The 15,756-nt window shown below is 42.5% G+C and overlaps 1 protein-coding gene across 1 annotated transcript in view; it reads left to right on the forward strand.

Moving 5' to 3' along the window:
• The first annotated feature begins 27 nt into the window (after positions 1–27).
• The window catches only part of CLVS2 (clavesin 2), a 61,440-nt gene continuing 45,711 nt past the window's right edge, over positions 28–15,756 (forward strand). Inside the window, exons 1-2 of the mRNA XM_014966448.1 lie at positions 28–731; positions 10,868–11,042. Of these exons, the coding sequence (XP_014821934.1) occupies positions 343–731; positions 10,868–11,042 (564 nt within the window). The 5' untranslated portion in view covers positions 28–342. The remainder of the gene's footprint in view (positions 732–10,867; positions 11,043–15,756) is intronic.

Here is a 15,756-nt window from a genome sequence, read left to right on the forward strand (position 1 = left end):
GGGCGGCCGCCAGCCGGCGGCCCCGTCCCCGGCGGGTTTCGGCGCCTCCGGCGGAGCGGGCTCTGCGGGGATGATGCGGCGCGTCGGACCCCGCTGCGGGGCGGGAGCTCCGTCCGAGAGATAACGCGGCTCCCCGGCAGCAGCCCGGGGCCGGTGTCGGTGCCAGCCTCCCCTCCCGTCCCCGGGAGCCGCTCGCTTCTCTCGGGGCCCGGCGGGGCCGGGGAGCGGCGGCCGGTTGTACCGGGGCACCCCGGCTGCGGGGGACAGGCGGGAGGGAGGCTGAGGAGCGCAGGCAGCAGAGGCGGGGAGGAGGAAGAGGAGGAGGAGGAGGAGGGCAGCGCCATGACTCATTTGCAGGCAGGTCTCTCCCCGGAGACTCTGGAGAAAGCCCGGCTGGAGCTGAACGAGAACCCCGACACCTTGCACCAGGACATCCAGGAGGTGCGGGACATGGTCATCACCCGGCCGGACATCGGCTTCCTCCGCACCGACGATGCCTTCATCCTGCGGTTCCTGCGGGCCAGGAAGTTTCAGCACTTCGAGGCGTTTCGCCTCCTGGCCCAGTACTTTGAGTATCGCCAGCAGAACCTGGACATGTTCAAGAGCTTCAAGGCCACGGACCCGGGCATCAAGCAGGCGCTGAAGGATGGTTTCCCCGGCGGGCTGGCCAACCTGGACCACTACGGCAGGAAGATCCTCGTCCTTTTTGCCGCCAACTGGGACCAGAGCAGGTAAATGAGGAGCCACCCTCTGGCCTGAACCCCTTCTCCCCCCCGGCAATGCCTGGGGAAAGCTGTGGCAGAGCAGGGGATGGGTGGGCAGGAACACACCCTGCTCTGCCCACGGGGGGCTGGGCAGCAGCCTGCAAGGCAGAGAGAGAAGAGAAAGAAGAAACGTGTTTTATGGCTTAGGGCCTTTTCAACCTTCTCATCCTTTAGGCTCTGAATTTTGGGAGGGAAGCAGGAACTGCTCGCCTGCTCTTCTCAACTGGCTAATATGAGGTTTACACTCTTCTGCCTCCCCTTAGCTGAAGTGAGCTGGAAGAGTAGATGGTGTGCTTATCCCCCTAACAAAGGCAGGTTGCAATCTGTCTGCTCCAGCAGGTACAGAGCTGCCCAGGTGCCCTAGGAGAAGGCGGGGGGATGCTGTGTGTAGAACAGGAGCATCCGTCATGGCTTTTGAACTGAAAAGTTTGGCTGTGCAGGAAACGGAGGCTCCGAATCCTTTCCCACAGCAAAAGAAGGCTCTTCCCAAGTCACCTGGAAATGCCAGGGTGGAAATTAGAGTAACTGCTGCTTTTTCCCACTCACGCAGCTCCAGGTGTGAATTCCCTGCCTATTAGGATCCAAGCACACAAAGCTTTGGCAGCAAATTGAAGGAGACCAATGCAGTCCCTGGAACAATTTCTGATCCTTTTTAGGACTTGTGTGGCCTGAAGATGACTTAGCAGGCTGACCCAAGAGCTGTCTCCTGTCAAGGACCTTCCTTCTAGCGATCAGCTTGATACTATGTGACACTACTTGGTTATTCTAAATACCTCACTGGGTGTCACACCTAGTTTCTCCTGCAGTCTAAAATTACATCCATGAAAATTGCTTGATTTTCAGCACATGTAAATGAATGAATCCATTAAGAGTGAGCAGTAAAGCTTACTCCTGTAGGCTTTCCCTAGGCTCCCAGCCTGAGAGGAGGTTTAGGATTTGAAGCACCTCATAGTGACAAAACTTAAAGTCTTGCTAGTTGCCTTCACGTGGACCCCAGCTGTGTTTTGTGCCATCAGTGCAGCATGGGCTCAGGCGGTGCTGAGTGCTCACTGCAGATATCCCAAGCTCAGCTGTTTTGAAACATGGGGAATATTTCAATAGCTTGCAGTGGGGATAGAAAGGACAAAATTTGGGGGACTGGCGTGCTTAAGCTTGTTTGTATGGCTGTCCTGTTGCAGGCTGTGTCGATAGCTGTTGCAGGGAGGGACCCCACAGGTCCCTGTAGCAGTCAGTGTTACAGGTTGGGATGAATCTCGCCCAGAGAGAGCCATGTCCACCATGGCTTTCCTCCTCTCCAGACAGGGTGGCCATATCCACACTGCCTGTGGGGAGAGTTTGCTGGTCCTTGCTAACCCATGAAGCATGGCCAGGGATGGGGAGAAAGCTGTCTGGCACAAATCAAAACTGCCCACGACCATGTTAACCACTAGAAAGTGTGGATGAAGATATGCAGAGCTGGGGGCAGTGTCCTTTCCCTGCTTCAGTCTTCTGGCAGGTGGAGCCAAAGAAGCTGAGTGAGGAAGCAGAGGTGATGAGGCTAAGGACTCTCCCTCTGGGCTTCTGTGCCCACATAAGGACCAGATCAACTTTTTATTTTAAAAACAGCTTCAAAAACTCTTAAAAGAATCCCCAAATGAAGAATTAGCAGAGAGATGGATGTTTAGGCCTTTTATCAAGTCGTATGTCTACCATGAAAAAGTTCCCTTGTTAAAGATAGTGTGCCTACTCTATACTGTTATTTCTCATTAACGGAAAAAAAAACCCAAAGCTTTATGTGACATCTTTCGGATCATTAGTTCCTAGTCAAAAGAACACCAAGATTTCAAATTCAGAGACAAAGTAGCATTTAAAAAAAATAATTGCTATGTGAAAAGAATAGGTTTATTTTCTTAATTTTGGACGTGCTGATATTTAAACTGCGTGGGATCAGCTGACACAGCATTAAATTTATTGCAATCTTTTTCATGAAGTCCCGTTGGTACAATTATTATTATTAATGTTATAGTAGCAAAGTGAGGGGGGTACACCAGAGTCCCTGATAGCTGGGTTTGCAACTGGGTGCCTATTGAGCTTCAGCACTGCCCACCCACAGCAGGGCTCTCCTCCAGAGCTGGGGATGTGCTTCCAGACACACCTCTCAGACAAAGGGGACAGACCCAAAGCCCAGCTGTGGGGAGTGGCTGGCTCCAAGGCACATGACGAGTCAGTGACACAGCTGGGAATGGAGGTAGTTCGCTTCCTTTTCTAATTAATTTAGGGTCTTCCATTATCAGCAGCTGAACCTGGGGAGCGCTGTGTATGGAACTGGCACTGGAGCTGCTATGCAGTGTGTCTCAGGCTTATGCCTTAACTGACTTGAGATCTTACAGCACATAAAGTAGTGCTCCTCTGGCAGCAGCACTGGGAGGATTCCTTCTTGCTAGGGCCTCTTCATATGCTTCATAAACTAAGTTAATAGAGCACAGCAAGCCTCCAAATTTATCATGTGTGTACAGCTTATTATGGCCAGCATGTGACAATTAGAAATAAAAAGTTCCAATTTGTTATTTAAATGAATAGCAGACATACTATAGATGATTTATATAGCACCGGCAGCCCGTGATTTACATCGTTCCAATTAGGAAGAAAAGTGTGGGAGGCAAAAAAATCCTCTGGTAAAACAAGCCTGTGTACTAGATGTTAAATCATTTAACTAAAGCAGGGCCTGAAAACTGTACCAGATGTCCCACCATCTGAACAACTAAATCAGACATGTATTTAAAACAAACAAACAAAAAAAAAAAAAAAGGGAAAGGGGAAAGATAAAGCATTGAGTAGCCCAGCAGCTTTCCACTGGGACCCTGCCCAGTTCCCCTCCCTGTCTCTGCTGGGGGGAAAGTGAGGAGGGTGACATTCCTGCCGGGAGGCTGGGTAGCACTCAGGGAGGGATCAGCCTTCCCCTTTAGCTTCCACCTTGATGATTCGTAACTACGTTTGGCTTCTAGGTGTATACGTGCATTTGAAGATTCCCTTTTCCTTAATGTGTCCAGCTGGTGAAGTTTTTTTTTTTTTCAGTTAAGGCTACGTGTTCTTCTGTGTGCTTCTGTGTGCTTCACGCGTGTTCTTTTTTGTGCTTCGTGGCACCTGTATGTACAAATTCCCTGGGAAAATCAGTCCGTTTTGATGCTATTTATTCGAAATCTTTCCCTGTATTCATTTTCTCGGAACTTTCCCTAGAAAGTGCAGTAGAAAAGTGCAGTGATACCTCGTGCCTGTCGGTGTGACAGTGACCCAGTGAGCTCACACCATCCTCATTGAACGTGCAAACCCACAGCACCCCTTGCCTCTGCTGCTGCATCCGACGAGTGACAGCAAGGCAAAGGCAGAGTCCACTGATTTGCTTTCAAAACCATGCTTTCACGTGCAGAAGTGCTAGAAACTTTTCTTTTCCTCACGTTAAATGAAAATTTCAATTCTGTAGCTTTTAGGAGGCTGGGCTGCTCCTCAGCTCACTATTAACCACAGGCAAGTTAGCAGGGTATTTTTCAAGCTCTGAGGGAGGCAGTGTGACAAAATAAATAGTAATGCTAACAATAATAACAGATTAACAGTAACAAAATACCTGGCTAATAGAGTCAATTTTTGTTTGGAGGTAATATCTTTCAAATAATAATTATTAGCTAGTGCAAACACTGTCATTTTTTCTACAGTTTTGCTGCTGACTGATGCTATCTTACTGTTTCCTAGCTTTCCCCCAGGTGTTTGTACCTGCCTATTATCACTTGTATTTAGACAGTGAGTGTTGTGGCTGGGGATCTTTTTGATCAATGCTAATGTAAAATTTAGATCAGCTGAATCTTCATCCGTGGCTGTGACTGCTAGGCACTGGGCTAACATAAAGGAGTAATGAATGGTATTAAATCTGAATCTAAAAGGCAATCTGGAAAAATATTTGAGGCGGTTTCTATTTTTCTATGCATTTTTGTAGCACTGGTGGTGCTTTCTGTTTTAAGAATGAGTGTCCCTAGTGGCATGCTGCCACTATTTAAGCAGGATAGCTATAAGAGAAGTTTCAATCCCCCATCTTTTCTGCATTCAAATCTGTACCAAGACTGCCATACTGAGGAGATCTCAAGCATCATTTCTAAGTACTCCTTTGTGTATCTCAAGAGCTCTTGTTTCACTGAAATCCTAAAAACATTAAGCAGTACGTTAGAAAAAGGATGATGGCTCAGAGACTTGACCAGCTTTCCCTTTTAAACCATAGCTGCACAAGAGCTCATTTGACAGAAACCTTTACTTGTCCAAATGGTGATGAACTACCATTTATCTCTTATAGCTAACAGTTTGCATCCTGAGAGGAAGGCTCATGCCACTCGGTTTTAATTCTCAAAATAACTTGAAATTTCTTGATATCGGGGGGAGGAGTAGGGAAGGGAAAGGAGTGGGGGGAGAGATGACAAATAACAGTAAGATAGTAGGGCAATTCTGCCAAATCAGATTATGTGTTATTCAGTGCAAATGTGAATTGACTGCAACCAGAATCTGGTTGAACAGTGATAGGGTGGATGCCACCCATCATCAAGAACATAAAATACTGAAAACAGCTGACACAGCTGGATTTGATGAGACATCTGCTCCCTGCATTCTCCCTGTCTCTTCTCTTTCTGTTGGCCTGGTGGAAATTACAGTGGCCTCTGGGAGTGAAGAGGATGCATAGACCACATAACCAAGAGGGAAAGGTGAAAGATCATAGGGGAGTACTACCAAGAGCTGACAGCAGTGTCTGCCAGACTGTTTTTCCCAGAAATCCTTGAATCTGTTCATGTCCCATGGAAAATTCTCAAAGAACTTCTCTTTTTTGTAAAGGAGAAATTGCTGCCACTGTTAAATTACAAGAGAGCAGGATGCTCGGTTAATTGTTTGAGCTATTCTGTTCTTGATAAATCAAGGCCTCAGTGAGGCATTACCCTAGAAAGCTCTGTTGCTGTTGTGGTAGAAATAGTAGCCATCCTGAAGCATTTGAAAGAATCACTGTCAGTGTGGCTATTAACTTGTCAGGCCTTCCCAGGCTCATTGCTTTAAAGTTAACCTGAATGAAAAATTTCAAGAAGTAGCAGCGTGTGTCAGCACCCCAGTCCCCACCTCATTTCAACTCAGGCTGGGACCCACATAGAAAATAAACATTAAGAATGCATTATATATGTGATAACATATTTCCAGCATCTGTTATTCACATTAACAACTGGGGAAATAAAAAGTTGTCTAAGCTCTCCATTGAATTAAGCACAGTTCTATAAATAGAGGGCATTAAATACATTTAAATTAACTGTGAGCTCTCGATTATCCTAGCAATTAGTAATACCTTGCTAGCTACGCTCCGTCCCATAAGAGTCTGTTTAAACAAGTGAATGCAACTGAATTTAGCCATAAATAAATAAGGATTTATGTCTGCACAGCCGAACTCCAGGCTGCTGTAGCCCCTGCAGCAAATCTGGCCCAGCACACCCAGCTGCCTGAGCACTGGGGCAGTCCCTGTGACACTGGGGCCAGGGCAAAAGGAGAGACTTGCTGTCCCCTAAATACACACTGTTACTTAATGAAACATTACCAAATCTTCCCCTCAGACTGAACAGCACGGTCTCTTAAAGGCTAATATGTTCTTTTTTTTTTTTTCCTTTAAAGTAGAAAGGCAGTCAAAGCCATCTTGGATCAGTCTGATTTCACACTCACTAGCTTATCCCATTTTTCTCACATTTGATTGGTTGTATTTCTGTATCTATATGGAAAGTAATTTCAACGTGGAATAAAAGTTTCAGCAGTGCAATAATTTCCCTAAAGTCCAGCCGAGGCTGGAGCGAATTTTATGGCAGAGCCTGTGCATCCTGGTGCTGACAGGAACAGCAGGAGCAGTGAGGGGAAATGTTGAACAACATGGAGCTGGAGTGGACTAAAGATGAGTCTTTATGCAAGTAGGTCTGTGAAAGCTTCAGTATGGTTTCTTTAATCATGTTCCATTTGCTTGGGCTGTTCAGCTGATACTTTCAATGCTCAGCTTGCCTTTTGCACCACCCAAGATTTCATCTATCACACCAGGTTTACATTTCTGGCTTGCCTCAGCATGTGTCCAGAGTAAAAGCTGCTTTAAATATCCACTAATGGATTTGCCTTTCTTGTCTGGTTGTCTGGGCTGTACTTAAGTAAGGTGTCAAAACCAAGAGAAGAGGTCCATTACAGAATGAAGGATAGCTCCTATCCTCAACTAATTGCCCTGAAGTGTATTTGAGGTGGAAAGCATAGTTGTTAGTGACATGTCTCTGTATGCTCCAAATGTGGCTTTTTTAGACTTAAAGAATACTTCAGGTACCTTCCTCTGGCAGAAGGTGTTCGTGCTTACTTTTAGCTAGACTTGTGTTCTTCAGGGCTTGTTTTCACTGAGAGGACAACCCTTTGTCTTTTTCAGTGAGTAAACATTCAATATGGTTGTTGTTGTTGTTGTGGGCTGTATTTCTTGCACTAAGCCAACCTGCAATAGGAGTTACAGGGATGGTGAATATGCTGTAGATTTGTGGAAGCCCAGCCCTGTGGCCATTCATTACTCTCTGTGGTGGATCTCTCAGGTGGAAATCCTGGTCTTGTTGATACCTGACAGTTTTCCCGTTGACTTGTATGAATTCTGGACATAATTAGGTGTATTTGTGTTTATATATGTATACATCTATACATTTATCACTTAGGTATATATAAAAGCATTTTATGGCCAGTCTTAGAGATCTGATTGGCTTCATAAACAAAGAATCTTTATGTCTAAGGCATCAGATTTCTAGCAGCCTTGTGCCACTAGGGAGCCGTTAATCCAAAGCACGTGATGTCTTCTTGAATTCCTTAGGGAGGACATTAGAGATCTACATCAGGAACTTGGGACCCATCTGTTTGCCCTGGATGTAGGGTGCTTGCAGCAGCCTTCTGCTTCGTGGAGCTCCTCTCCTGGAGTGTGAGATCCTCTGAGTGGGGCAGCATAAACATCAAGAGAGGCTGAGGCTAATTTTAGGATTTGAGTATTTTTAATGTCTGTTTCTAGTATGAGCTTTGATAGATGGTCTTCCTCAGAGTGAAGCATTATGCTGCTGCTCTCCCACTGTCTCACCTGATGTGATTTCCTTCCCAGTGCAATATTTCCCCTGGGAAGGCCTCTTAGAGGGTGTGCCTCCATCTAATTTCATGAAAAAAAAATAGTATTTCTGACACCTCCACCACCTTGTGGAGGTAACCAGGGGTTTGAAGGCGGTTGGCTCTGGTCTGAGCCCAGCCCTGACCCTGAACATGACTGTGAGCTTCCTTCCCTCAGGCTAAGCATATGTTTTAATCCCAGTGCTGGCAGCTGTACAAAATGCATGTCAAACAGGGGATTTTTAGTTCCCGTGTTGATGAGGTGACCTCCACTCTCCACGCACCAGTGTTGTACTGGGTAGGTAGACTGGTCTGCAGATACACGAGGCAAACTCAGACGTTTTTTTAGTGCCAGTTAAAACCGTCTGTAGTCTTCATGCTGCCAAACACTCCCCACACGTCCCATTATACATGCGCAAACTCATTTGGGAAAGAGCCCATGCATGATTTCATTTTTTCCTCAGGTCACTCCTCACGCTGCGGCGCTGGGGGGGTGTGTTTGTTTGCTTTTTCAGAGGTCTCAGCAGCGACGGTGGCATTTTCCCCACACATCCAGCAGTTGGGCTTGGGAGAGGGGGAGCATCAGCAGCCCCCTCTGCCCCCAGGCATGTTGGCATAAGGGCATTCCATTTAGAGAAATGGTGGGTTGTTTTTTTTTTTTTTTTTTTCCCTGTCAAAAAGAAATAGAGAATTTTAGCGTTTTGAAGATTTCCATAGGGAAATCACAGAGAAGATTTTTTTCTTGTGCTGTTTCGTCCCCCCGTTGAAAAAGCCTGAACAGAAAGGAGAGGGCATTCCAGACTCCATGTAAACCTTAGATCTCGGAAAAGTAAAGCCTTAGAAAAAAGTTAAATCTCAGAAAAGTGAAAAGGAGAGGAGTAAATATGAGAATTTTTATCCCAGTCAGTTAAACCAAATTCAAAGCAAAATAAGGGTTTCCAAAATGAAGAGAAGAATCACGTAAAACAATGCTTCCCCTAATGTTTTCTGGGGAAAACACACTTTGTCTTGTTCACTTGTGTTAGGCTGAGATTAAGATAGTCCTTTCCTAGTCCCTTTTCTAGGAATGTGTAGTTGGGAAGTTCAATGAGTTTTATTTGGCTAAAAGAAAAATATGAAAAGATGCGAGGAGTCAGCTTGAGCAGATTAATTTCATTTATGTTATTTCCTTTTATAGATACTTTCAAAATATGGTTATGTACACAATAGAACACTGCACTCATATTAAAGCAAGTAGAAGTCAGTATAATTTAATGTAATTTCTAAATAGGCACACAGGCTCTTTGGTACATATGCAGTATGGTGAAGATTTCTCAGGGGACTCATAATTTTGAGAACTTCTATGTTTGATACCATCATGGGAGGCTTTTAAAAGACCTTATTTAAAAATATCTGCACAAACACTAAAGATTTAACTCTTTCTTTTATTCCTGGAATATTTGCTGATGTTTTTCTGGTTTGGCTTTCTATTGCTGCATCTGATACTGTGGTGTGGACGGGCAAATTTACATTTGTTTCAGTAACTGTATATCTTACTTTTATAAAAGAGTTTTAGATGTAAAACATAGCTAAGCCTTGAAAAACAAACAAACAAACAAAAAACCAAAACCACGTAAACTACTACTTTAATATCTCTTAAAAAAGCCCAGATAATTCAGGTATTTCACCTTTTTAAAAAAAGCTCAATAGCCTAAACTCCAAGTTGATTAATTAGTCTATTATATGGCAGTCTAAAGATGACATTGCTGTATATATTTAAGCTATTGAGCTGCTGTATTAGGTGCTTTAGCTTCAAAAAGAAAGATTATACTCATCAGGGCTTGGCAATATGGAATTACATCTTCTTTTACAAGTTCATCAATCTAAGAAAAGATTATGTGCATATATGTAAACCACGTAATTACATGTTGTAGGTGGCATCTCTAAATTTAACTCCAAACTTAATACAGAAAATTCTAGAACCAATGAATACCGCTTTCCAGACTTACTCCTGAGGCCACGAAATTTGGATATACAAAGTACTCAGTACTTAGAGGACAGTTTAAGTAGCTCTTAAAGGTAGCTATTGCTCTTAACCAGAAACACCTCAAAGCTCTAGTGTGTGTTACTTTCCTCTTTCAAGATCCTTGAGTAATCAGCCTTCTGTAATACCTTTTGTAGATTTAAGAGAAAGCATTGCCCAGAGAGATGGACAAGGGGAGCATGTGGAAATTCCTTTTTTTGGCTGATAATTTTGTAGAAGCTTTTATTTCAATCCCTTGCAAAAATATAGGAGGAAACTTTGGGTCTAGGCATCTGGTGTTAGACTATGGTTTTGGTATCATTATGATTTTAGAAAAATACAATTTGCATAGGTGTGTTTGTAAAGACATTTAATAAAAACCATAGATAATAAAGCAGCTTAGGAGACTACAGAAAAGTTCAAATTTGCTTCTGGTTTGTTATGTTCTTGTAGTTTGTTCTGTCTGGCTGATGGTCTAGATGTACATAATCCTGCTCCAGAGGATGAGTTCAACTAGTTGAGCTTTCGAGACTTTTCCAGCTTTACATACCCAGGACTTCTGAGGATATGTTTGCACTCCTTTAATTTAACCTCTTGATAAAATACAATTTGCATAGGTATGTTTGTAAAGACATTTAATAAAAACCATAGATAATAAAGCAGCTTAGGAGACTACAGAAAAGTTCAAATTTGCTTCTGGTTTGTTATGTTCTTGTAGTTTGTTCTGTCTGGCTGATGGTCTAGATGTACATAATCCTGCTCCAGAGGATGAGTTCAACTAGTTGAGCTTTCGAGACTTTTCCAGCTTTACATACCCAGGACTTCTGAGGATATGTTTGCACTCCTTTAATTTAACCTGCCCTTAAACAGTACACAGGAAGAACTCTCAGAACTCCTCCATGTCTGTGGTCGTTGCTCCTTTCCTAACCAGATCTCCCCTTAACATTCTCAGGTACACACTGGTGGATATTTTGCGCGCCATACTTCTTTCTTTAGAAGCCATGATAGAAGACCCAGAGCTTCAAGTGAATGGATTTGTTTTGATTATAGACTGGAGCAACTTCACCTTCAAGCAGGCCTCCAAGCTCACACCAAGCATGCTTAGATTAGCCATCGAGGGCCTTCAGGTAACATTCATCTTTTCTTTATTTCCCTAATTCTCCTTCGTTTTGAAGTTCCTTACAAATCTAGGTGGTTAAAGAAAAAACAAACAAAACAAAACCCCAAGAATTCTGAATAGCAAGGTTATTAAAACCTTAAGGTATGGGCGAACAGGCAAGATACAGGGGCACTGGCTGAGGCGTGAGCTCGGTCTGCTAACTGCAGTAACTCCTGCTGTGTAGGCTCCTTTGCCATAAATAAGAGGTAACTTTTCTGTCTTTATTCCAAAGTGGCTGGCTTCCTGTAAATTCAGACTGTAGCTTCTGCAGCAGCAAGTTAGAAGTAATCAGTTTATCTTGTCATTTTGCACAGGGCTAATAAAATATGGGTTGCTGCTGCCACACCGATTGGTTTTTTGCTGTTGTTGAGTCCATTGGAGACAGGCTCTACATCATTTGTCTGAAAAGCGTGGGGCACTGTGATTAGACAGTTAGCAGGGACTATTTACTCACTCCAAGTTCAGCGTGTGCTTGGCTCTTTTGCTGGGTCAGGATTAAACTGAGCAGCAGCTTGTGGGACTGAGTATACAGTGATTTACATTTCTTTCTGCTCGTTGTAAATGCACTTTACATGGCACGGGCCCGTTGGTGTAAAGGATACTACATAACTCTTGGCTGTCTCCTATGATCTTTAATGCTTATTAAAATGAAAAACTAGAATCTGTAAAATAGTTGTTTTCTGTGCAAGTTTGAGTTGCTGTGTTAAAAATACCAGTAATTCACTCCTGTGGCAGCGCGCCTTGCTTTTACAAGGATATATATTCCTTTTCTGTGATGTTTTTATCATTTATACATTTTTATTACTCATAAAACAAAATAACAGCCTTATCTTTGAACTTCCTTCGCTTTGATATTGCTATTTTTGAAGGAACTTGTATAGCAGTAGTATGGAGTTTTGATCTAAATCTTGAAATTGCTCAACCACTATTCCGCCTGCTGTTGCACACGGAAGGGTAGTGACAGTCATGAGACAAAGATCTCACTTTTCATTTTGTTGTGTTTCCTTATGCAATGGTGTGATTCCATGGTCTTGAGAACTACATTAGAAGGCAGCAGCAAGATCTGTGCTCTAGCAGTGCTGCATTTCCTTTTATTGCTTCCAAAGGTGTTTTGTTTTTTGAGCTATTTTTCAAAGTTAGGCATTGTTTGATTCTTTAGAACACAAATAAATACTTTCGTAGTCTTTTTTTTTTTTTTTTTAAATTGTGGTGTTTCTTCTTGGACGTTAATCGGAGATGTTATTTTGAGGAGAGCTGCACTGGATAATTACATCTGAAAATATGATGGATGACTTACCAAACCAGGCAGCTCTGAGGATCTGTGTTCTCCTGCCACTGAATGGTTCATTAGTGAGTTGAGGTGAAATCCATTGGCTTAATTTACACATGCCCCCAGCTTTGTATGTCTGAATATCCCAACTCTGATGGTGGCCAGCACCCAGGGCATCATTTTGTGCCCACAGTCTTCAGTCCTGTTGACTCCAGAGATGTAAAACTGTGCATGAAATGCTCCAGAAGAGGGAATGAGAAGGCACTGAAATGGCAAATGTGAGATAAAACTCTCCCAACGCTCAAAGAATCTGTCCTAATCTGTGACAAGTATTATTATCTGTAAGCAACAACTTTTACTAGGCCTTTTACCACAAGTCTTTTGAAGAAATCAATTAGTTGGGCTCTCATAATACAGCTTTTAATTTTCTGTGGAGAACCACTGAGGGAATGAGGACTAACGTTCTTATACTAGCAAAATTGACTGACTCTCTAGTGGTATTTTCTCAGTAGTTATACTACTTGGGGGTTTATATTTAATTTATTTTTTTTTTTTCCTTTTACTTAAAGACATGTTAGAATCAATGGAAAGGACTAAAGACAACTGTACTGAGCATCTTGGAGGGAGAACCTCACTTCAAAAACAGTTGCTATCAGGAAGGAAATAAGAAGAAAGCATGGTGAAAAGGTGGTACAAGAGAGAACTAGGGCTTGCACAGTCTTTCATGCCTGAAACAGGGACTGCCTTTTATTTTGGACAAAAATGCATAGTGGAAACATCATTCCGAATGATGTTAAAGTAAAAAGTGCTTAGTCAGGTGGTATGAAAAAGAACAACTCGCACACACTGTTTATTTTTGATCTTTGTAAATACTCTCTGTTTAATCAGAGAAATGGAATTTCTTTTATTTTGGACAAAAATACATAGTGGAAACATCATTCCGAATGATGTTAAAGTAAAAAGTGCTTAGTCAGGTGGTATGAAAAAGAACAACTCGCACACACTGTTTATTTTTGATCTTTGTAAATACTCTCTGTTTAATCAGAGAAATGGAATTTACTTTGGCTTATAAGATTTAACAGGGCTCAAGATGCTGAACTTTACCATTTGGGGAATTTAAATATTTGTGTTACTTGGGTGGAAAGGGACAGGGAAAGTGGGATTACTGACCATTGAATTTGATGTTAACCAAATCCTTTTGCCTCCTGAGTGAAATCTACTAAATTTGCATTATATTTGCTTAGAGTCCATGGTAAGCAGAATATTCAATATGGTATGTACCAAAGAGAGTCGATTACAAGCTATGGCATTTCTGGGATCTTCACAACTGATTATTTTTTAGGAAATTGCTTTTGAAAGCAAGATAAGTAAATATATACAGTTTTCTACTGGAGATAAATTCTGCCATACGCTTTGTCTGCATATCTATGTTAAATGGGAGTATGAAAAGAATCATACCCTAGCTAACTTGTATATATGAGAAAAACCTCCTAGGTAGTTGTTTGCAGGAAAAGAGCTTTTTGGCTGTGGAATTTTTAATGTTGAAGAAGAGTGATTATCTGTAAACTAATGTGAATTTCCAACATATGCATCCCAACAGTGCTGTACCAACTAGTCCACTGGTGCAGTGTAGGTCCATGCTGATTCTTAGATCAAATGGTTTTACTAGTCAAGAAGTAAAAACCTCCTGTGGAGGCTGGGGCACTTGGCTAGGACTCTTGAGAGCTCAGAAGAAAACCAGTCCTAACTTTCCATAGACAGTGATGAGCTCCAAGCTCCTACCACACAAGAATGACACCTTGATGTTATGGTCTGATAAATAGCTCTATGAAAATGCAATCTCAATACATAATGTTCCTTGAAAAAGCAGATCAAATGTTAGGAATTGTAAGGAAAGGAATGGAGAGCAGGGAACATAGTGAAGCCACTGCAAAAATCTGTGCCATCGCTTCCATCTTTAAGTCATGCTTCTGATTTTCTGTCTTGGAAAGACTACTGTAGGACTGGAGAAGGGCCAAAAAACCCCAAAAGGTATGGGTTGGTTTCTGTATAAGGAACAACTAAGTTAGCTGGTATTCTTCGGGATGGAAGAAGAAAAACTGTGGAGGGAAACTACGGGTATTGATAAAACCATAGGATCACAGGGTAATTCAGATTGGAAGAGACCTTATGAGGTCAGACCAGGATACAAACAAGGTCATGAGTGGCTGGAGAGAGTGGACAAGCTGCAGATATTCTTTGTTACCTTCATTTTAAGAAATAAGCATCATTAGATGATAGTAGCAAGAGGCCTGGCTCTTTATAGGACAAGTGATTCTTTGTACAATATCCAGGTAATCTGTGGAACCCCTTGCCATGGGCAATCCAGAGTGATAAGAATTTAGTTGTGTTCAGGGAAAATGGGTAAGTTTGTGGAAGAGAAATGAACTGAGGATTACTGAATACGTAAAAACCACATCAAAGTTCAGAATTCCTCAGGCTGCACATAGTTGAAGGTGAGATGAATGCCAAGTGGAAATATCACACATGCTGTCCTCATTGCATCTGCTCGAGGCTCTCATTTTTCACCTTTGTTAAGGAGAGGGTATGCGGTTAGATGAAGTTTTGATGGGACACAATGAAGTGTATATTCCACCCCCGCCCCCCATTTTAATAACCTGTCTTTCATTTTTACTGCTCCTGACACTCCCATGGCCCCTTCTGCCAGAACACTGAGCTGGGAACACTTGAGCAGGAGGGAGGAGGTTCTGGGTACGATTCTTTTCTTTGTGATAGTCCTTTTATAGCTGTGTATATGGGCTTTTTCTTAAGTATCAAGTGAGCATTGTTTTCACAAAGCAGGTGAAAACAGTGTCAAAGACGGAAAATTTAGTTTGAAAATTGTATTGAAAGTTGGGGTATATTATTAACTTCGACAGACAGCTTTCGGGGTAATTATAACTGCGCTTTGCAAAATGGAAAATTGTGGGTATGCAATACGACACTTTAACTGATTAACTGATATTTAGGATTCTAAAACCTGAAACACTAAATCTTTCTTAAATACTTGATTTCTGTTTAGCTCATAATAGTAGTTGCACACATGACAGATTTGTTTTGCCTGTTGTCACTCAGGCAGGCTGTACCTCCAAATGCTTTGCAAAACTGTGTAGATATTGGTGGCTGAATATTAATGCTTTTCCTCTAGGTAAAAAGCTGGGGGGAAGGAGATGATACACATTTAAACTGTGAGCTGAACATATGCGGACAGTCAACGTTGTTGCAGAAGAGAAAAGACTCTTGCTTTTGGGTTGAGGATGTTTACAGGAAGAGAGAGCGATAGTGTTGTAGGGGACAAGGCAGGTCTTTCAACTGATTGTGACTTCTTTTTGTAACAAAGGAAGGCTTCATAAGCTAAAACAAACTCATTACT

Source organism: Calidris pugnax, unplaced genomic scaffold, assembly GCF_001431845.1.
Source record: "Calidris pugnax isolate Ruff unplaced genomic scaffold, ASM143184v1 scaffold31, whole genome shotgun sequence".
NCBI lineage: Eukaryota > Metazoa > Chordata > Aves > Charadriiformes > Scolopacidae > Calidris > Calidris pugnax.